Raw genomic sequence first — 22,878 nt, forward strand, 5'->3', positions numbered from 1 at the left:
CCATTGGAGACTGGGGGGAATAAACCTGCTCTGTAAATAAAGCCAACTAAATGTCTGCACAAATTTATAAGAGTTAAACATATGCTTAGCACGTGACGCAGAAATCCCTGTCCTAAAATTAAAAACAAAAAAAGTCTACACAAAACTTGTATGTGAATGTTTATAGAAGGCTTATTCATAATCACCAAAAACTAAAAATAATCAAACAACTATTGATTGATAAATGAAAAAATAAGTTGTGGAACACCCGCACAAAGAAACACTCTTCAGCAGTAAAAAAAAAAAAGAAAAAAAAAGAACAAATTACTGACATATGCAAAACTATGGGTGGGACACCTGGGTGGCTCAGTAGGTGAGGTATCTGCCTTCAGCTCAGGTCATGATTCTGGGGTCCAGGGATCGAGTCCCATGTGGGGCTCCCTGCTCAGGGGATGTCTGTTTGTCCCTCTCCCTCTGCCTCTCCATCCCTCATGCTTGCTCTCTAATAAATAAAATCTTGAAAAAAAAAATCTATGGGTGAGCCTCAGAAGTATTACACAAGGTTTGTAAGAAGCCAGACTGAAAAGACTACCTCCTGGGTATGACTCCATTTATATGACATTCTGGAAAAGGCAAAACTATGAGGAGAGAAAACAGACCAGTGGTTGCCAGGGGCTGTGGGGAGGAGAAGGGGATTGATGACAAAGGGGCACAGGGGCACTTTTCAGAGTGACGAACCGTTCTATATCTTGGTGGCTGTGGGGTGGTTACATGACTATGTGTTTGTCAAAGCTCGGAGTGAGTTTTACTAACTGTAGATGACAGGTCAATAAACCTAACTTAAAAAAAAAAGTCAAGCCATGTATTATGAAACACAAATATAAATAAATCTTCAAAACTAAGTGTCAGCCTGGGTTCCTTAGAAAATAGAGCCTGGTCAAAACGTATGCCATAGGGGCACTTGTGTGGCTCAGTAGGTTAAGCATCTGACTCTTGATTTCAGCTCAAGTCATGATCTGAGTTATGGAATCGAGCCCCGGGTCAGGCTCCGCACTCAGCAGGGAGTCTCCTTGGGATTCTCTCTCTCCCTCTCTCTCTCTTTCTTTCTCAAATAAATAAATCTTTAGAAAAAAATCTATGCCCTAACACTTCACTGTAATCCCAGGGAGGCAAAGGTGAGGGAAAAGGTGAAGTGAATCAAGGAAGGAGGTGTGTGTTACTGATCCTGAACCAGTCATAGCTCCAGGGGGACCTCTCCAGAGAGGCCATATAGAGCCCACTGCTTGTTGACATACTCCATCAGGAGGAACAAAGGCAGCAATCTGTCTCATCTTTCATTTGTCAAATCTTGCCCCATGCAGTAAACTCCTCCCCAACTTCCCGGTTGCATTACCCAGACCCCCGCATCCAATTTCTGGGGAAGTCGGCGCTTCAACAGGTCCTTCAGATCAGCACCGTGCACCAGGGCTGCAGCAGCTCCCACCCTAAAGAGCATGGTGGAGGCCCTGCCTAGGATCGGCTCTCCTGCCAGGGAAAGCATGTGACCGCAAGTGTTAGGAGATGGGCTGTAGGGACAGGGTCTGGCTGTATGAAAGCAGGGATCAGTGGTGTGAGCCATCACTAGAGAAGGGTGACAAGGGGCCAGGGCCTGAACTGGGTCTGGAATAGTAGACTCAAACTAATGTATTCTCTAAACTTAGAGAGTAACTTAATTTTTAAGAATATTCCAAAGATATACTCAGGAAACTCCAAGTAAACAATTTCCATCTATCAAATCTATTCATGTGGCGACCTCCCTGACCTTTATATGACAAACAAATTCAGATCTCTGAGGTGTAAGTCCTATGTCTGGTTGAGACGTGTGTGAGCATCTCCCTATAGAAAGCAGACTTGGCACCTCTGAATAAGGCCATCCCCCGGACAGATCACAGGGCTCGTGCATGGCCCACCTGTCAGGGCAAGGATGCTACACTTCAGAAAATAATAAATTCTAGTTAAAATTCAAAATCTAAAGACTATCTCTCTAATCCTGCCCATGAAATGTCCACGCAAATGTGTTACAGTTCATGGAACCCAAAAGAGCTCAACTCTGTATTTTATAACGGGCTGGTATTTTGCTTTACACAATACAGTGAGTGTCTATGTGCTTTTACATGTGTTATCTTATTTAATCTTCACAACGACCTTAGTGCGTAGAGTATATTACTGCCCCCGTTACAGATGAGGATACTCAAGCATATAGACGTGAGCAATTTGCCCATAGCCAGTTAAATGGTAGGGCCAGGATCTGAACTCAGGTGGTCTGACCTGATAGCCTCCTACTCTCAGTCAGTCATTCGACAGATAGATGAGTACCTGCCAGGAGCTGGAGAGAAGGAGATGCATGGCCCCCTGCCCACATGGAGTTTACGGTCTATGGGAATGACAAGCATTGAACAATTACAAATAGACAAAGAAGACGCACGGAGTGCTATGAGAGCCCATACCTCGTGCCCCATACCGGCTAGGGTACAAAGTATGTAGTCATTAATATCAACTATCACGGTAAAATCTGTAAGCCCACATATTCAGGAGAAAAGCAAACTAGGAAGCACTGGTGTCTCTGGTTATTATATGTACATACTTGTATATATTCGTACAGTGGTCATTTTCCGAGCCCAGGCAGGTTCTGATAAATAATTTTTTCTAAAACATTAACAGATTTACACGAAAAATATTACCCACATTAAGTGAAGTTAACTATATACATTCATTTAATCATCTTCATTGAAAAAAAAACAAAATATATAAATTCTGGTAGCGCCTATACAGTGACTAATGGATGAACTACAGCCCTAATACGGGGGTGTGATTTAGTGTTTTGTTCAAGATTCCTGGTTGTTTTAACGGCAAGATAGCTCTTTCATATAGATAATTCTCCAATGGATGGACAAACTTCATACTCTGAAATAAGGCTTCTAGGAAGCAACTTCCTGGCTTGCTTGAGGAGAGAGTCCAACATAGCCGTGAGGAGCCCAATTCTGGCATCGGACCAACCTGGACTGGATTCCAGGTCTGTCACTTACTACATACTACCGAGCAGTCTTGATTTCTTCATCTGTAAAATGTGATAAAAATGGTTCATAGCTCAAGGGAGCATTATGAAGACGAAATGAGAAAATGCACGTCAAAGTGCTCAGCACAGTTCTTGACCCACAGTATGCACCTAATACATGGGAGCTGCCAATTCTATTACTAGCCCTCTAAGTAGTTGACAGATGGGAAAAAAGACAGAGAGAAGAAATCATAAATGGAGGGTGTGTTAATGAGATGAAATGGTTAGGGAGAATGGCCTCATCAGAGGGCCCCGGGATAGCAGGAAGGTCAGCAGAGTGGGAAGAACCAGGTTAACCCTGCATGCAGAGCCCTCATTGGAAAGGAGCTGGGCAAATGGAAGCCAACAGGAGGTTAGTAATTAGATAGTTAATTCGTGTTTAAGAGAAGAGAACTTTAATGTGAGTGATTAAAACAATAATTCTGGGACGCCTGGGTGGCTCAGTCAGTTACGCGGCTGCCTTCAGCTCAGGTCATGATCCCAGGGTCCTGGGATCGAGCGCCGCATCGGGCTCCCTGCTCCGCAGGAAGCCTGCTTCTCCCTCTGCTTGTGCTTTCTCTCTCTCTCTGACAAATAAATAAATAAAATCTTTAAAAAAATAAATAAATAATTTAAAAAAATAAATAAAACAACAATCCCAATCTGGCTTTGTCTCCTGCCTGAGCAGCACCTGGAACATAGGTCAGTGGGGAGAAGAGGTGATTCAAACTAGCCAGCGTTTGCGGGCCCGTCCTAATTGCCCTCATCAACAGGTATACGTGAGCCTCGGGTGAAGCAAACCTCGGCTCACAAGACATATGATAAAAGCCACAAGATGGAAGGGGACTCAGAAATTCTTCAAACTGGTGGTCTTCAAGTTTTTAAGCTGCAAAACCTTTTCACAAAAGAAAAAGGTGAATGCAAAGGTAAAGATGCGCAGCTACTCAAGAGCCCTGCAGCGGAGGGGTCCCCAGAACCCAGGCTGCTCAGGTCTCCTTCCACCTGCCCACATCCTGGCTGTGGCCCCTGAAGCATCACCCCCTGTCAAGGCGTGGAGACCGCAGGTCAGAAAGGAGAGGAGACTTCCACAGGGTTGCCACCGGAGAAGGCAAAGCCAGGAGTAGAATCCGACCAGTCTTCCGACGGCCAGTCCGGTTCTCTTTTTCCCACCCAACGCGACCCTCTGGACTAACATACGAAAAGGAAGAGGAAGAAAGTAAACCACTTTCTTGGGAAAAACATCCAAATGGAAGGCTGGCGGGCGACAAAGTCTGGCACTGACAGCTGGGCCTCGCTAATCTGCATATGAACAAAATGGCGCGGCCAACGATGGCTGGCTGGAGTCACCAAAACAGTCTTTTGAACGTTAAAGCAAATTAAACCAAAAAAAAAGAAAAAAAGGACTTCACAGCGAATGTCTAACAGATTCACATTTACAATTATACTGCCTATGCATGCCCACAATTACACTCTGGAGCAAGTTTAAGCCACATTAATGGGACTGAGGGGGAATGAAAAAAGGGAATGAAGACCCAACAAAGTTCAGTACGGTGACTAATGGATGAATTACAGCCCGATGACGCAGGGAGTGATTTAGTGTTTTGTTCAGAGAACCTCAGCTTAGATCATCTGGTTGTACTTTAAAGCGGCTGTTTTCTAAAATCAAAGGTCAAGTTAAATGCTTCCTTCTCAGACCGGTATGTTATGGAGTTCAGGGTTCATATAAACACGGGTAAATGATTTTCTAAAGTACCATCACTTCCCTCTGCTTAAGAAACCAGTGACGTAGGGAGAGCCCTCGAAATCCAGCTCCTTTGTGGCCCGCACAAATTCAGCCTCCCCGGTGGCTCACTGGGCCTGGGGCGACCACCACACAAGCCTGAAGGCTCGGAGAAATCCCGTCACCCGGCAGCCTGTGAGACCCCATTATTCTGCACTGCGTTTGTACCTTTTCATTCCATAAAAGGAGGATTTATGGAACCCAGAGAGAAACCACCCAGTCGTTTGACACCGATTAGGTCCTGGCGTTCAGCCACATCACCCCCTCCAGAGCATCTCACCTCCTCCAGCTTAAAAACCGCTCCGATGTGTGGCTGGATGCGCCCTTGCTGGCAGTACTGAAGAGCCGAGGACAGGGTTCTGGAGAAGACGGGAAAGTTCTGCTCTTTGTATCGGCCCCAGTACAGCCCCACGGCAGAGACATTCTTCAAGAGCAAAAGGTTGGCCGGCACAGAAGCAATGGTTCCTCCAGCAAAACCCACCACCACGATCCTGCCCTCCCATGCCAGGCTGGGAAGAAAGGACAAGGAAAAGAATTTATTTTAAAAAGCAACATATATATATTCACACTCACTGGAATAGCTACTATAAACAACAACCACCACAACAGGAAATAACAAGTGTTAGCAAGGATATAGGGAAACCCTCATGTACTATTGGTGGGACTATAAAATGGTGCAACTGGAAAACAGTATGCAGGTTCCTCAGAAAATTAAAAATAGAACTACCGTATGATCGAGCAATGCCACTCTGGGTCTTAATCCAAAATCACTGAAAACAGGGTCTTGGAGAGATAGTTGCACTCTTGAGCCCACAGCAGCACTATCTACCACAGCCAAGAGGGAGAAGCAACCCAAATGTCCATCAGCCAATAGATGGATAAACAAAATGTGTTATATACATACAAGAGGATATTGTTCAGCCTTAAGCAGGAAGGAAATGCTGTCACATGCTATGACATGGATGAACCTTGAGGACATCAGGCTAAATGAAATAAGCAAGTCACAAAAAGACAAATACTGTATGATTTACTTATATGAGATATCTAAAGTATTCAAATTCATAGAAACAGAAAGTAAAATGGCGGTGACCAGGGGCTGGGGGGAGGGAGAAATAGGAATTATTATTTGATGGGTAAAGAATTTTAGATTTGCAAGATGAGAAAGTGATGGACATCTGTCTCACAACAATGTAAATATGCTTTACACTACAGAACTATATACTTAAAAATGGTTAATGTAAAAAAATGGTTAATATAGCAAATTTGACGTTATGTATTTTTTTAATCACAAAAAGGGTAGAATGAAAAAAGCAATCTACATGAATTTACAGAGATAAAAAAATAGAAGCTATCAGGGAGGTGGGGGAGGAGAGGAACAGTTACTATTTAACAGGTGTAGAGTCTTTGCTGGGGACAGGGACACAACATTGTGAGCATACTTAATGCCACTGAATTTTACATTAACAAATGTTTATAATGTTACGTGTATTTTACCACAACTTTAAAAAAAAAAAGCAATATGCATTAAACCCCCAGCTGGGAATTCCTCTTGACCTGACAAACTGGCAGAGGTGAACCATTCTATGGCACTTTGGATTCTTCAGTAGGAAAACATAAAAATAAGCCATAAGCAGGGCACCTGGGTGGCTCAGTTGGCTAAGCAACTGCCTTCAACTCCTGGGATCGAGTCCCTCATCAGGCTCCCCGCTCAGCAGGGAGTTTGCTTCTCCCTCTCCCTCTGCTGCTCCCCCTGATTGTGCTCTCTCCTTCTATCAAATAAATAAATAAAAATCTTCTTTAAAAATTTGTAAACATCTTTGATACACAATATGTGTATCTTTGTTTGGTTTTTGCTTTTTGCTTTTTTTTCTTTAGAGGGAAATGAGAAGTGCTTGTGCTAACACTGTTAGCCGTTACCCAGAAGGCAAGAGGGATGTGAGAACTAGCAGCTGTCTGTCCTGGCTCTCTGTGGAGTCAACACCTTCCTGTCTTTGCTTCTCTGAGCATAGCAGCACCCAGGACGGTGCACTGATGCTCAGGGGCCACAGAACCAACTGCGTCCCTTCCGTGGGTACGCTGTTCTGTCCGCTTCTGTTTCTTCAACTTTAAACTGACATAAACCACAAAACTGTGCTTGCCGGGATGACGGGAGAAATGAAACCAGTATTAACAGAACACTCCAGAGTCCCTGGTTAAAAACAGAATGAGAACTGGTGTGGATACAACAGTCCCACTAAAACTCACTGGCTGCTTCTGAAACCAGTGAGATCAAGAGTCTGTACTTTGGTGCATGGTGAGCTAGGGACCTGCCACCACCCCCGCCCCCCAGGGTCATGCTAACATCTGCATGATGATCCCAAGAATTACCCACACTACGTATATAAAGTAGTTAATGGGGCCCAGCATAGCTGAATTTAACACATGCATAATTTCTAAAGCATCCAATATTGCCAACAAGAGAGTCTGCAGTCACTTTTTGGATATTTTCCAGTTGGATATCTTGTTTTTCTATATTTAAGCATTTCCTGATTTCCCTCTGCTTCTATTCCTTTTCACCCTCCCACTCAGCTGTTCTCGTTGACACCAAAGCCTACAGGAAAAGTGAGCAGCAAAAAGGGAAGAGAAGGAAGGCCAGAAGGCAGGCAGGTCTGGAAAGGTTTCAGCAGACGCCCAGGTCCAGCCCCCTCTGGAAAGACCACCACACGCACCTGCGGAGCGCCTCCAGGAAGACATCTCCTCCCACAGTGTCAATGGCCACGTTCACCCCCCCACTGCCCACCAGCTTCCTCACTGCCTCCTTCAGGCCGCCCTGACCATAGTTCACAGTGGACTGTGCGCCCTTCTGCATCGCCAGCTTGCACTTCTCGTCACTTCCGGCTGCAGCTATCACCTGCACAGAGAACACAAAGCTTCTGATGACCCAGAATGTGTACCAAGAGGGGCTCACCCTACCCACCCAGCTTCCCACCAAAGGGTACTAACCGAGGAAACCAACGTGACCTTGCTGCCCTAGCATCAGCCTCAATCCCACACGTCAAGGCCAACACTCAGCACCATCACACTGGCCCCTCCACACCCACTGGCCATGGGATTGACATTGCCAGGAATCCTGGAACCCCAATGAGTCTAGCTAGGAGATGATTCAGGAGACACTCAGAAAGTCTTCTCCAAATATGGATGAAACCATCATTTCCTGAGCACCTACTATGAGTCAAGTAATAAAGATACCCAAGCCTAGAGTCAAGAGAGCAAGATACAGCAGTGTGAAGGTGGGGAAGAACAGAGGGCTGCAGAAGTGCAAACGAGAGGTAGTCAATCTAGACCGAGATCTCGAAAGGCTTCTCAGAGGGTAAAACATGATTCAGTAAAAAGATCTTCAAGTTGGAAAGACCTGAGTTCAAATCCTGGCTCTGCTACTAACTAGCAGTGTTACCTAAGACAAATGTAATACTTACATAATGCTCACTATGTGCCAGGTACTCTTGTAAATGCTTTACATAGATTCATAACTCACTTGGTCTTAATAACCCAATGATTCACACACTATGAGCATTCCCATATTAGAGATGAAGAAACTGAAGCAAAAGAAGTTAAGTAACTTGCTCAAGGTCACACAGCTAATGGGAGGCAGAACTGGGATCAAGCCCAGGTTGTCCATCTCCAGAGTTCATGCTTTTAACCTCTATGCTGCCCACCAGCTTCCCTAAGCTTCAGTTACCTCATCCGTAAAACAAGATTTATTTTAAAAATCAAATCGAATACTGTACATAAGACACTTGAAAAATAAAGTGCTAGATAAATGGAATTTATTGTTACACATACACAATCATGTATTCTATTTAAACCTCATAAGAACATTATGGGGGCAGTATAATTACGCCCATTCTATAGATGGTGCCACAGACATAGAGGTTAAGTAATTAACCCGGGCCCAGCACCCACCAGCCCAAGCGGTTGGGCCCCAAGGTGACATTCAGAACTTGCATTCAAACACACAAGATCATCAGTGCCCTCAGAAGATTTCAAACTCACCCAGAACTATTTGAACCAGAAAGCTACCCTAAGTACCTTCACACAACACCAGAGGGCAGACACTGGCCTAGGGTCAGGGAGTTGCAACAATCTCGATTCTCAAAAGGGTGCCAGTGAGACCTGCCACGAACCCGTCTCCCCTGGTGCCTTACTTTATCTGTGAAATAAGGATAATAAACACATTACCCATCTCCAGGGGTTTGTTAGGATCGGGGGTAAGATAATTGGTGTGGAGGCACTTTGAAAGCAATATGAAATGCTGTGAATGGAGGTTGTTCTCAAAATAACCTGTTCCAAGTAGGTGGCATGATGACATTTTTGAGTTATTTTTATTATTTTCTTGTTGTTCACTTTTGCTGAAAACCATTATGGTTACGAAAGAATATACAGCTTGGGTTAATTTTAATATCGGAGTTGAAGTGGATTTTTCTCTCTACTTAACCTACTATCACTAATCAAAACAAATGGTGCAATTTTATCATCCTAGAAATGGTAAACAGCCAGTGGTTCTAGACAAGGAGACTAATTTTGGTCTCCCCACTGAGAGGTGCTAAAAGTCCTTGCTTTGACATGAAATGTGTTAATATTCCATGGAGAGCCTCCTGGTAGCTAAGATTGCTTTCAGAACTCACATGTCCTTCCCAAAGAAAATTTAATGCGAGAAAGGAGAGACGCCACCTGAAGAAATTCCAGAGCAATCCAATTATCTCCAAACTTGGGTATCTCGGTGCCTTCTGGATATCCCAACTGCACACGCCACAAAAACCTCACACTTAATGCTTCCAAAACTGAGCTCACCATTCCCTCCTGTGTTCTCAACTGCAATAAACGGCAAATCCACAAGTTAACCTAGTTTGCTCCTTCCCACTCAATGTCTAATAATAACAGGTTCCCTTTTTAAGAGATTCTTACCAACATGCCATGCCCTCTAGCAGGCATACTGCACGTGTAATTTCAATATTCCCACAACGACTCCATATGAGGAAAGCTTTATTTTACCAATGAGGAAACTGAAGCAATTAAGCTAGAGGCAGCATTGGAATCTGAACCTAGGTCAGACTGATTTCAAAGCCCTTGTTCTTTCAACTGTATGAGGATCAAACTCTCTATTTTCTTCTACTTTAGTAACTCCCGATTCATTGCTTCCAGTGCCTTGGTTCAAGTATCATCACCACCGGCCTGGATTGCTCTCAGAGGCTCTCTACTTCCTCCAGACTACCCCTGACCTTGCCCCATCTCACATCCCCACCGCTACCAGAATGAACTTGGCAAAATGCAAATATGATCATGGCACTTCCCTATTGAAAGTCCTTAGTGGCTCCTGAGAGCTTCCAATAAGGGTTCAAATTCTTCAGCGTCTCATGATCATGTCTCTCTCTTCCTCCCTAGAGTCATCTCCCTCCATTCCCCTCCCCATCCCCCCTCCCCAGATCCTTTGCTCCACAGATGCTACTTGCTTGCAATTCCCTGAATGCATCCTGGGAGATCTCATGTCTCTGTCTTCTGACATGCCCTCCCACCACTAAAATGGCCTTCACCTCCCTTCTTCCTCTATTCAACTGCTACCAGTCCTTCAGAAGTCGCCTTAAATGCCTCCTGTCTCCAAGAAATCCTCTCCTTATCTGAACATCCACAGCCTCAAAGCAATGCCCCTGCAGAGAATTGGGTCTTTCTTTCCTTTGTTTATTCTTTCATTCAAGAAATAGTTATTGAGGAGCATCTGAGTGACTCAGTTGGTTAAGTGTCTGCCTTCGGCTCAGGTCATGGTCCCAGAGTCCTGGGATCGAGTCCTCCTGGGATCGAGTCCCGCATCGGGTTCCTCACTCGGCGGGGAGCCTGCTTCTCCCTCTGCCTCTGCCTGCCGCTCCCCCTGCTTGTGCTCTCTCTCTCTCTGTCAAATAAGTAAATAAAATCTTTAAAAAACAATAGTTACTGAGTGCCTACTATGGTCTAGGTACATGCCAACTGCTGGGATTACAGTAATGAGCCAAACAGACACTGTCCCTGCCTTCATGGGGATTCCAGTCAAGTAGGAGGGCAACAGTAATCCAGTCATGACCCAAGAAAAGGATTAACCACACACTGGGGTATGTACCATGAAAGAGAAGTATAGGATGTGAGGAGACCATCTACAAACAGCTGGGTGTGGAGGGGGCAGAGGAGAGATTAACATCTCCTGAGGGACAAAGTTTAAATTTGAAGTGCAGAGGGGCGCCTGGGTGGCTCCGTCGGTTAAGCGGTTAAACATCTGCCTTCGGCTCAGGTCATGATCCCAAGGTCCTGGGATCAAGTCCCGTATCAGGCTCCCTGCTCAGCGGGAGCCTGCTTCTCCCTCTGCCCCTCCCCCTGCTTGTGCTGTCTTTCTCTCTCTGTCAAATGAATAAATTAAAAATATATATATATTTTAAAATAAATAAATAAATAATAAATTTTAAGTGCAGAGGGAGACAGTTCAGAAGAGCATTACAGGTCGAGGGAACAGAATCTGCGGAGGCCACGAAGCAAGTCAGCTCTCGCCAGGTTCCAGTAACTGGAAGGAGGAGTAATCTCTTCCCATGTCCCCTCACCGGTCTGCAGGCAAATAGATGGCAAGATCCTACCCTGGGTTACTTTATATCCCCAGGGCCCTGCCCACGATATTTATGAACGAGTGAATGAATATACTCTATGTTCGAAAACCAGAGGTATGATTTTTTGTAAACAGAGACTCTAACATGCAAATACCTGAGCCTGAAGAACATTCGTTGCCACATCTACCACCGCCAGGCCTGTGGCCCCAGCTGCTGCCGTCACTAAAACAGTTTCTCTGCCAGAGAAAGATGAACGTTACCTCAGAAACCCTCAAAAATCAACCAATCATATGATTTCATGAACATTTTAAAGCAAGAAGAGGACTTAAAGCCCAGTTCATTCAGCCCTTCATGGACACCCATTCTCCGGGCTTTGGGGCTGGCTTATATATGTGACTGCCTGATCGGTGCAAATTTGGTCCACTTGAAGACTTCCCAGGAAAAATATCCCTTAATCTCTCTAGGGAGCCTCTTCCTCACGACAAGGGCAACTCTTCCTTTGGCCTACCACTCCAATTTCTGCTTCAGAAATTCTGTCCTAAGATCACACTCATACTAAACATTGCTGAAGTTTAGAAGGTGGGATCAAGGAATGGCCACTATTCAGTTAAAGTCACCTCTCTGGAGAAATTCTGATCTCTCTGAAAAGGGCAAGAGGCAAATATTGCAGGTAAAGTGGGAAACTTCTGCACCTTTGAATTTGAAATACCCTAGTTAGGCACACCCAACCACGCCTCACAGAAACAAATACCACAGGACTCCATTAAAACCAGACTAAAACAAGTTTACATAAACCAACTCTCTAAAATGTAAGGTTTGAGGCACCTGGGTGGCTCAGTTGGTTAAGCGTCTCCCTTTGGCTCAGGTCATGATCCTGGAGTCCCAGGATCAAGTCCCACATCAGGCTCTCTGCTCAGCGGGGAGTCTGCTTCTCCCTCTGACCCTACCCCCCCCTTGCTTTCCCTCTTTCACTCTCTCTCTCTCTCAAATGAATAGACAAAATCTTTTTTAAAAATGTAAGGTTTTCAGGGTACCTGGGTGGCTCAGTTGATTAAGCACCTGCCTTAAGGGTCCTGGGACTGAGCCCCATGTCGGGCTCCCTGCTGAGCAGGGAGCCTGCTTCTCCCTCTCCCTCTGCTTGTCTCTCCCGCTGTTTGTGTGCTCTCTCTCTCTGTGTCAAATAAATAAATAAAATCTTTTAAAAAATAATTAAAAGAAATGAAGTAGAAGAAAATGTAAGGTTTGGGGCGCCTGGGTGGCTCAGTCCTTAAGCGTCTGCCTTCGGCTCAGGTCATGGTCCCAGGGTCCTGGGATCAAGCCCCGCATCAGGCTCCCTGCTCCACGGGAAGCCTGCTTCTCCCTCTCCCACTCCCCCTGCTTGTATTCCCTCTCACTGTGTCTCTCTCTGTCAAATAAATAAATAAAATCTTTAAAAAAAAAAAAAGAAAGAAAGAAAATGTAAGGTTTTCTAGGAGGTGATCTCTAGAGTGGCCAGGTTCAAAAGAGCTATTTCCCCAAATTCATATTGGACAAGTTCACAGTCTATCATTCCATCTCAGACACCGACCCCTATCTCAGGTCACTACCTTCCTTTGGCCTTTCCTGACACCAACTGAACAAGAGCTAAAGGTTAGGGAGGGGAGGGGAAGGGGCAAGGTCTTGCTGGGCACTTCTGATCTCAGAAGGAGATATTAGCCCTGGGTTGTCTACAGAGCGTCTTACCCAGGCCGAGTGCATGCCCTATGCTCCAAGGCCAAAATAGCAGTGCCATAAGATACAGGCAGGGTAGCAGCTTCTCGGAGGGGGACCCTTTCTGGAATCTGCCACAGTGTCTGTAAAAAGAGATAACAGTAACTTAGGGATTAAGCACATGTACCTGTTCATAAAGGCTGCTCAGTAAACATTATGATCCGATTGAGTGACTGATTTGTAAAAGGAACCAAGCCTGTCAGGAACCAAAACCCACCAGAAGTCAAAACCAAGCAAGCTGTGACAGAGTTCAAAACCTGGGTATATGGGTCTTCACAAATCCCAAGGCTGGCATCTAGCTCGGGATGGAACCACGTTTCAGAGAATGGAACTGTACTGTAATAGATGAATCGGATGGTTGTTAGGTCCTTTTTACCTCAATAAAGCTGTGGGAAAAAAATGTGTACTCTTCACCACTAGGGGCCGCCATTCACATCCTATACATGCCTACCCCACCACCCTGGCTGGCGCCATTCCCAAGACTAGCTCTTTCACAAACGTGATGTGGGGGAGAAACCTATTATATCCAGCTCAATGCCCCAAACCAGTTTTTCTACCAAAACTACCTATGGTCCAATTGGACAGCCAGCCAGTTGCCCCAGGACTCGCAAAACAAAATGTCCTTCTTCATCTCACCACTCCACACAAACAAAGCTCTGTGCAGGGTTGTCACTCCAACATAGAAAAGGCTTTAGCATTTGAAAGAAAGAAGTGCTTGGCTGGAAAACAAATACAAAGAAGGAAGAGAAAAGAGTAACAAGGAATGAGAGCTAGGTGGAGATTAAAGAAAAGAAAGGAGAAAAAAAATCTCCAAGCAGACAGACTGAGAGCTAGGGATACCTTTGGGTCAATGATGCATTCTTCAGCCATACCATTAAAGCCACTCACGCCAATAACTCGGTCTCCCTGAAGAGAAAACATTAAGGGCTTCTTCAAATGCATGGCCTTGCTGTTTACCTCTTACAAATTAACCAAAAAAAGAAAGAAAATCTTTCTTCCTGACCCATAAGACACAGGTTTGCCAAAATCATCTATTCAGAGTTAACGTTTAGTAAATAATTCAACCATCTTCTCAATACCCCCACCAGGATGCCAAGACGATATGAGCACATTTTGGACAGGACAGAGTAAGGAAAAAGTTGAAATAAATTAGAATCCCAGAATCTTTTTCACAAGAGACTGAAACTTGAGAATGTTCTATCCTCCCAGTAACTGAAGACTGAGGTGCTGGCTTCTTTAGTAATACAAGGTTTTACGAAGCCAGGAACTTCCACCGGCTTCCTTCCTCCAATTCAGAATTAGTTTCTTCCCCCTTCATCTCGGTTTCCCTCTGGTGTCTGTTGGCAAAGGCCAAGAGAAGCAAGACGCTTTGGCTGCAAATGAGGTTAGCACATTTCTCAGGGCTACACACACAATTCCCTAGATTTCAACTCATTTACCTCTTTCACTGTGCTGACATCTGTGCCTGTCTCCAGGACAGTCCCAGAAAACTCCATTCCTAAAACAAATTGTTTAAACACTAAGTTATCTATAAAGCCCAGCACCATGGAGACGAGAAAAGCCTGATCAACAGGCCATTCCATCCACTCTTTAGAGCTGAGAGGGCTTAAGTGTCCCCCCCACGACCCCCCAGGAGAAGAGCATTGTACCCAAAGCACAGGAAAGTGAACTTAAGATTTCATGATCACAACCTGAAAGGTGATAGCAGTCCTATTCTTACCAATTTACAAATGAAAATTTCAAGAATGGGCAAAAACACAGAATCACAGATACACCAGTACTTTTGATCCTGCTCACGGGGGCCTTGGGGGGCTCTTTACAGTACCCCAATTACAATGTTCATCATAGTGTATTTATCTGTTTCTGTATCTCCTCTTGTAGACTGTGAGGCCCTCAAGGACATGAACTGTATTTATTCATACAGTACGTGGCTCAATTTGGATGAACTGATGTCGTCTGCTCTTTCCTCTTCCACCTCCAAAATTTCTGAATTTAATGATCATACATTTCCCACTTAGGCTGCCAAAGGAATAACTCAATTGACTATGACATTTTCCCCCCCACCCAGCACGTCAGCAAATACGAACAGAGGGAAATGGTTCCAAATGTTGAAACACAACAAAACACAGCAACTATTTTACAATCACTGTATCCTTCATAGTGTATGTCTGTATACAATATGCATGTACTATCCTATCTCTTTAAATTTCAACAACAAAAAGCAGTCATTTGTCCACATATTCACTATCTAAATGTAATCAGATTGGGCATAATTAAAATCAGACAGTGGACTGCTAGAAATGTATAAACTTTTTCTTCTTTCTGATCCTCTGATATTAGGTTTCTTTGGGAATATGTGTTTGTGAGAACTGACAGTTTTAGCTGCAAACATGTTTATGATCCTTCAGTGAAAAAACAATACTGGGCGCCTGGGTGGCTCAGTTGGTTGGGCGACTGCCTTCGGCTCGGGTCATGGTCCTGGAGTCCCGGGATCGAGTCCCACATCGGGCTCCCTGCTCAGCAGGGAGTCTGCTTCTCCCTCTGACCCTCTTCCCTCTCGTGCTCTCTATCTCTCATTCTCTCTCTCTCAAATAAATAAATAAAATCTTTAAAAAAAAAAAAGAAAAAGAAAAAACAATACTGAGGCACTCACAAGGAATGAGAGTGACGAGGACCAATGAGGATTCCGATCAGAATTCTGCCGGACATGATACGTAAAAATTCATTTGTTCATTTATGTGTTGTTAACGTCTTTATTGAGCATCTACTATGAGCCAGGCACAATACTAAGATGGGGGATGAAACTAGGGGCCAGACAGTCATAGAACCTTCCCACAAGAGGCTCACTAGTGCTTCTAATCAGTGGTGAGGCTGACGTATCTGAAGCATCGCTGTGGGCAGGCAAGCAACACCAGCGTCGTGCCTGAGAAGCACACAGTTCTGAAAGCTCTGTAGCTTCTCTCCTGAGCTGTCACTTGGCCCCTTCATACTCACCAGGTGTGAAGGGAAGTTGGGGCTTTTCCTGATACTGACCACGGCAGACCAAAATATCAGCAAAATTAACTCCACAGAAATGGACATCAACTCTGACCTGCAAAGGAAACATAGCAGCAGGACTCTCCTGGGTGGCTCAGTTGGTTCATCGACGGCTGTTAATCAGCTCAGGTCCTGATCCCGGGGTCCTTGGATTGAGCTCCGTGTCGGGCTCCCTGCTCCACAGGAAGCCTGCTTCTCCCTCTCCCACTCCCCCTCTGCTCCTGCTCTCTCTCAATCGCGCTCACCCTCTCACTTTCTCCCAAATAAATAAAATCTTTAGGGAAGGGGTGCCTGGGTGGTTCAGTCGGTTAAGCGGCTGCCTTCGGCTCAGGTCATGGTCCCAACGTCCTGGGATCGAGCCCCACATCGGGCTCCCTGCTCAGTGGAAAGCCTGCTTCTCCCTCTCCCACTCCCCCTGCTTGTGTTCCTGCTCTCGCTATCTCTCTCTCTGTCAAATAAATAAATAAAATCTTAAAAAAAAAAAATCTTTAGGGAAAAAAAAAGCAGGGGGTGGAGCGGAAGAGCAGCAAAGCAGAGTGGTGCATGTCCATGGAGACAAAGTTCATTCAATTACACCAAAATAGTTCCTGAATATCTACTATATGTCGAGTACTGAACTAAGTGCCTGTGTGCAATCGTGAGGCAAAATGGACAGGTTCTTGCCTTCATGGAGCTAAGAGTATGGCAGATATCTGATATCTGTCTACAGCCATCCCACCTGAATGCGCCCCATCTAGTCTGATCTCGAAAGCTAAGCACGGCGGACCTGGTTAGTACTTGGATGGGAGAAGACAGACATCAGCCAAGTAATTGTGATGATTTATGTTTTAAATTACAACTCCTACACAGAATGTTAAGGAGAAAAATATATGGTGCTAACACAAGCAAACCTGATGGCATGTGCAAAGGCCCTGTGATGGGAACAAAAGAAAAACGAGTGAGCTCAGAGCACAAAGAGGAGAAAGAGATGGGGCTACAGAGCAGGGCCCACACCATCCAAGGGTGTGTAGTCTTTACTGAGGCTCTGAGCCTTCACAGTACGAACAGTGGGAAGCCATTAAAGGATTTTAAGCAGAAGGGTAACATGACCAGCTGTTCTGGGGATCAGCAATCATCTTGGAGGCCAGTTCTAGATCCCCAGTTTCTGTGCTTCATGCCCAGGCTAGAGCAGAGGCAGGCCTGCAGCATTGTAGCCAGCACTTTTTCCAGACCCTGTAGGCCAGTGGTTCTCCAAGTCTGGTTCCCAGACCACCAGCTTCAGTGTCACCTGGGACCTTACTTAGACTTTCAAATTCTCAGGCCTCACCCCGACATAAGGAATCAGACACTCTGAGGACAAAGTCCAGCAATCTGTTTTACCAAGCCCCAGGTGATTCTGACACAGGTTGAGAACAGAGCCAAGAAACAGGAGAAAATGAAGGCTGAGAGAATCGCTGACATTCATTTCCTTGTTTGCTTACATTTCCCATTTAGGACAGAGGAAGCCATGTTGGTGAGGAGACATTTCTATGGACAAAATGCATCCAGTCAAGAATGTTTTGAGTGTCTCCCGTGTGCCAGGCACCATTCCAGAGTATGAGGATTTGATGGTGAGTAAACTCACAGAGACCCAACTCCCATGAGCTAATTCCTTACGAGGCAGTGTCTGGGCAAAGAACGGAACCAAGGAGCCCAGGCTTCAGGCTGCGCACACTGTGTGCATGATGCACCAGCTGTTGACATGTATGGCGCTCATAGGTCCTCAAGCCACTCCACTTTGCCTCAAGGATGATTCAAGAATAAACGTCTTGGGCGCCTGGGTGGCTCAGTCCTTAAGCGTCTGTCTGCCTTTGGCTCAGGTTGTGATCCCAGGGTCCTGGGATCGAGCCCTGCATCGGGCTCCCTGCTCGGCAGGAAGCCTGCTTCTCCCTCTCCCACTCCCCCTGCTTATGTTCCCTCTCTCACTGTGTCTCTCTCTCTGTCAAATAAATAAATAAAATCTTTAAAAAAAAAAAAATAAACATCTTTCAGCACATGAATCCCAGGAAGCAGACCAGCTGCCATCATATGCTCACTCAAACAATCCATTTCACAACAGGGTCCCTGCTAGGGAAGTGACACTTTAGGGCTGCAGCTGCCTTGCTCCCTCTCACCAGGGGTCCCTGACGCTGAGGCTCCCTGCTTTGCTTCACCTGTCAGAGGTTCTCATTCTCCATTCGAGATGACATCGTGTCACCAGAGAGGTCACCCGGCAGAGCCAAAGTGACTTCCACATTTCACTGGAAATGCCCACAATCCTAAACCAATCCCACCCCACATCAGGGCACTCCCCAGAGGAGGGCACAAGATACACACTAAGAATTATAGGACAGACGTTACCGGACTGGTCTGGGGGAGGAGGGAGGACAGAACACTAAATGCTGACACTGAAGAGGAAGCCAAAGATGGGGTCCATTTCTGTGTATTAAACCAATAACCTGCAAGGGGCTATGCAAAGTCGTGTGCAAATCAGAATTGTCTGTTTCTAAGGCAACAGCTCTGGGGCCTTCATCAAGAGGTCTACATTTGAGTTTGGGGGCGCAATCTTCCTTCAGCCCTTGTGGCCTTTTTGTGAACCCCGAAAGGGCCCTTCCGGCCCAGGACGGAGCTGCGCTCCAGGCTCCCGGTCGCCCCCTAGGTGAGCACTTGGGAACTCCACTTAGGACCGAAGGCCGCGGGGGGGAGGGGGGGAAGGGGTGGTGGCGGAGGGGAGAGTGAAAGGGAGCGTCGGGGGTCCCGGGGATAGGCCAGTCACCACCCTACCTCGTGAGGCCGGACTGGGCGGGAGGCGACCTCCTTGATGGCCAGGGGCTGCTTCAGCTCTGTGCAGAGCGCGGCGCGGTAGTGGCGGCCGCTACCCGGCCCCGCCCTCCTGCAACACAGAGCAAGCGGCGGATTACAGGGCCCCCCCCGCCGGCTACCTCTCGGGGCCCAGGGGAGAGTCGGGGCCCCACCTGCAGAGCCACGCCCGAGGGAGGCCCCGGCCCCGAGCCACCGCCGCCATGGCCCGGGGCAGAGCGGCGCGCGAGGGGTGGCCCAAGGTGGCAGGAAGCGCGGGACACAGCGCCGGCCCCGCCCCGGCCCCGGGGACCGCGGAAGAGCGTCCGGCGAGGGGCCCACGGGCCGCAACCCGACCCGGGCGGGCGGTGGCGGCCGGTACCGCGCCCGGGTCACCCCACCCGCAGGGCGCCCTGCTTCCCCGGGGGTCTGAACCCTTTGGGCCCCCGGCCTCCCCGGTCTCCCCGGTCTCCCCGGTCTCCCCGGTCTCCCCGGTGGTGGAGCTCGCTGGAGAGGAAAGAAAACAAATAAAAGGAATAGATCGGCGGGGATTAAGCTCTGTTGACATTTTACTAGCAAATTTGGGAGACTTTTAAAGCCACACCTGATGATATGTAAATAGCGGTTCTTGGGTCCCTCTGCACTGCGAAATCCTAAATGCACAGGTAAAGGCCTTAATGTCTGCATCAAAACCTTGCTGGAGTTCAATTCTTGTTACTAATTTTCTCACATTTGCGGGACTATTTACACTAAAATTATACAGTTACTAGTAATCCACCGTTGAATGATCTTACGCAGATCCAAAGAATACTTTTTTTTTTTAAGATTTATTTATTTACTGGGGCGCCTGGGTGGCTCAGATGGTTAAGCATCTGCCTTCGGCTCAGGTCATGATCCCAGGGTCCTGGGATCGAGTCCCACATCGGGCTCCCTGCTCCTTGGGAGCCTGCTTCTCCCTCTGCCTCTCTCTCTCTCTCTCTCTCTCTCTCTCTCGCGTCTTTCATGAATAAATAAATTAAAAAAATCTTTAAAAGATTTATTTATTTACTTTGAGAGAGTGAGAGCAGATGAGAGGGGGTAGGGGCTAGAGGGAGAAGCAGGCTCCTCGCTGAGCAGGGAGCCTGATGCGGGACTCGATTCCAGGACCCTGAGATCACGACCTGAGCCGAAGGCAGTCGCTTAACCAAATGAGCCACCCAGGCGCCCCAAAGAATACTTTCAATTAAAGGCAGGCCCAAAGCTGGTGGTTTTTATATTCCTGATGCCTCTATTATGCCTGGCACATACCAGACGGTCAATAATTGACTCAATGACTACTTAGTTCCTTGGTGAACAGGTATACTCTGGAAAAACATAACAATATAATCTGTGAAATATTATGAAACTGGGTAGATTTCTGTTGCACCAGTAACCAAATATTTATGTATATTAGCAAGATAAGAGAAGCACATAATCCTGGGAAGAATATTTCATTTGACAGATGGCTTTTAATCACACCCTGGTGTCTTCAAAAGACATCCGGTCAAAGAACATAGCCTCTCAGGTTCAAGCCCAGCTCTACCACCTATCTGTGTGGCTTTGGCATTACAACTGATGTCTGTGGGCCCCAGTTTCCTCCTCTATAAAGTGAAAGTATCAGACAGGATCATTCCCGAATTGCTAAATTCTTTCATTTTTTTGGTGGAAAATAGTCCAAGATAGCAAATGACCTAGAAGGAATGATCAGGGGTGGAACAAAGGGAAAACAGAGAGCAAAAATGAAGGAGCAATGAACTTCTGAGATTATGGCCTAGAAGCTTGGGTAGGAGAGGAATCCAAGAACCAGGCCCCCACCACAGGTGCTAAGTAGAGGTCACTGCCAGAGAATCTAAAAAGTCATTTTAGCCCTTGACTCCATCAGGAGGGAACTCAGGCTTAAAAGGAACAAGGACTAGAAAGTGAGAAGATGAAAAAAGTTTATTTCCAGTGAACTGCTCTGTGAACTCTTAGTCATTGGGCACATAAAATCAAGCCAGGAATCAAAATGAACCTTCTGGTTGCCAAATAACAACAGTGAGCAACAAGAAATCTCACGTTTATGAAGTGTGAAACAAGGATTGATTGTCCTGAGGATGAAATGAGTTGTTACATATGGAAAATGTTTTGTAAAATATTAGGTATTTATACAAGATATAATTTTCAATGGAACTCCTTGAAAGTAACAACCATTTCTTAATCTCCTTTATGTTTGAAGTACTTTGCACATGCAACACTTTTAGGCATTTAATACATGTTTATCTAACAAATTGTTAAATGAGCACTCAATTATCTAGCATCAATTTTCCAGATAATTGGAAATATCTTTAAGCATCAAGTCTTCTATTTTTGATTAAGTATTTTTATGGAAATTTTTTCTATTGTGGTTTTTATAATAGCCTTGTCATTCTCAGAGAATATGAAAATCAGTGAGTTTTGGGGAAATCTATCAATGCGGCATTCTACATGTCTAACAGTATCTGAAGAAAATAGTAAAAGTCCCTTTAAGAAGAATCTTGGAGGGAGATGAAAGTATCTTAACTAAATGAGGTGATTTTAAGCATTTATATGCAAAATAACTTTCACATTTCCGAAGAGCTTCAAAGGTAAGTGACAAGGCATTCAATGGTAGTTGCTATAGTAGCAAAAGAAATATTTAGCCTATCCATAGAGGAGCTGCCACCACACCATACTGTCTAGTTTTTGTTATCATTTCTGATTACTTTGATTTAACTGAGGGTAAGATGGGAAGAGTGGACAGGAAGAATACAACTGGAGCCCTGGGGAGGGCTGAGACCAAGCAGCGATATCTGAACGGGTCAGTCCTCTGAGAAGAAAAAGAAAGAACCCAGAGCTGCTCTGCAAACCAGTCTGAGGGGCTCCCTAGGAAGTAGAAGAGTAACAGATGACTCTTCCTTCTGGTACAACTCACATGAAGAGATAATACTGAACATCCAGCGGCTGCTAGAGGGCTGAAGGTGGAGAAGCAAGTCAGAGCTGAATACACAAGCAGCTATATTTCCACAGAATAATGGACAAATAATATACAAACAATATTACCACTGTACAGGACTATGCTGAAAAGGTAAAAGTATCCTCCACAGTTAGAATGCTTTATCCAACAGTTTGTCAGCTCCCCGAGAATAGACACTGGGTCTCAGTGGCCCAGAGCTTACCACCATATCTGTGGCTAGCCTGTAGCAGGTGCTTGGTACATTACGAACCTGGGAAGCAAGGAGCCCTACAAGCTGAGTGGAGGAGGTCCCAGCACATTACTATCCCAAGGCACAAAACCAAAACATTTTAAGAGTTTGGACTCATTTCCCTGCCTAAATATGCAGCTGCTGGGTATGATCTGACCTTTCTTCTGACTGGTTTGTATTGCCATTGTAGATATAAATTATTACCTTCCGTCACAGGGATGTCCTCCAAGATTCCTGAGGTGTGGCGGAGTAGTTTGCCTTTTCACTGAATTCCCCCAAATGGCTCTTTCTGATTGTTGCAGTTGGGGTTAACCTTTCAGCCTCAGAGATGAACTTTGGCTCTCTACACACATAGTACATATGGACCTTCCACTCTATTCCAAGAACACTGTAAGCTATGCTGTGTCACTTATTTTGCGCCAACATTCATGGAATCCTAGAATTTCAGAGCTGGGATTGCTCTTCAAGATAATCTAATCAAAGTGCTTCATTTACAAGCCAGAAAGCTGAGGCTCAGGGAGAGACTGGCCCGAGGTCACAGAGCGGAGTTAGTGGCAAGAATAGCATTAGAATCTGCCTTTCCTGGGGCGCCTGGGTGGCTCAGTCGGTTAAGCACCAGCCTTCAACTCGGGTCATGATCCCAGG

The 22,878-nt window shown here is 45.8% G+C and overlaps 1 protein-coding gene across 4 annotated transcripts in view; it reads right to left on the reverse strand.

The window, feature by feature from the left end:
• LOC112828458 (quinone oxidoreductase-like protein 2) overlaps positions 1–19,395 on the reverse strand; it is a 38,543-nt gene extending 19,148 nt beyond the window's left edge. For 2 of the 4 annotated variants that reach the window (XM_025877502.2, XM_025877501.2), the window contains exons 1-9: positions 19,192–19,392; positions 19,001–19,109; positions 16,178–16,274; positions 14,623–14,681; positions 14,024–14,089; positions 13,157–13,266; positions 11,589–11,670; positions 7,541–7,722; positions 5,113–5,341 (exon numbers count right to left, since the gene is read on the reverse strand). In XM_025877502.2, coding sequence (XP_025733287.1) covers positions 5,113–5,341; positions 7,541–7,722; positions 11,589–11,670; positions 13,157–13,266; positions 14,024–14,089; positions 14,623–14,681; positions 16,178–16,274; positions 19,001–19,109; positions 19,192–19,241 — 984 coding nt within the window. In that variant the 5' untranslated portion in view covers positions 19,242–19,392. The other 2 variants (XM_025877505.2, XM_073900060.1) reach the window with 2 other exon arrangements.
• Positions 19,396–22,878: the final 3,483 nt, after the last annotated feature.

The sequence above is a fragment of the Callorhinus ursinus genome, unplaced genomic scaffold (genome assembly GCF_003265705.2).
Source record: "Callorhinus ursinus isolate GAN/ISIS: 27379988/994484 unplaced genomic scaffold, GSC_fseal_2.0 scaffold13, whole genome shotgun sequence".
Classification (NCBI taxonomy): Eukaryota; Metazoa; Chordata; class Mammalia; order Carnivora; family Otariidae; genus Callorhinus; species Callorhinus ursinus.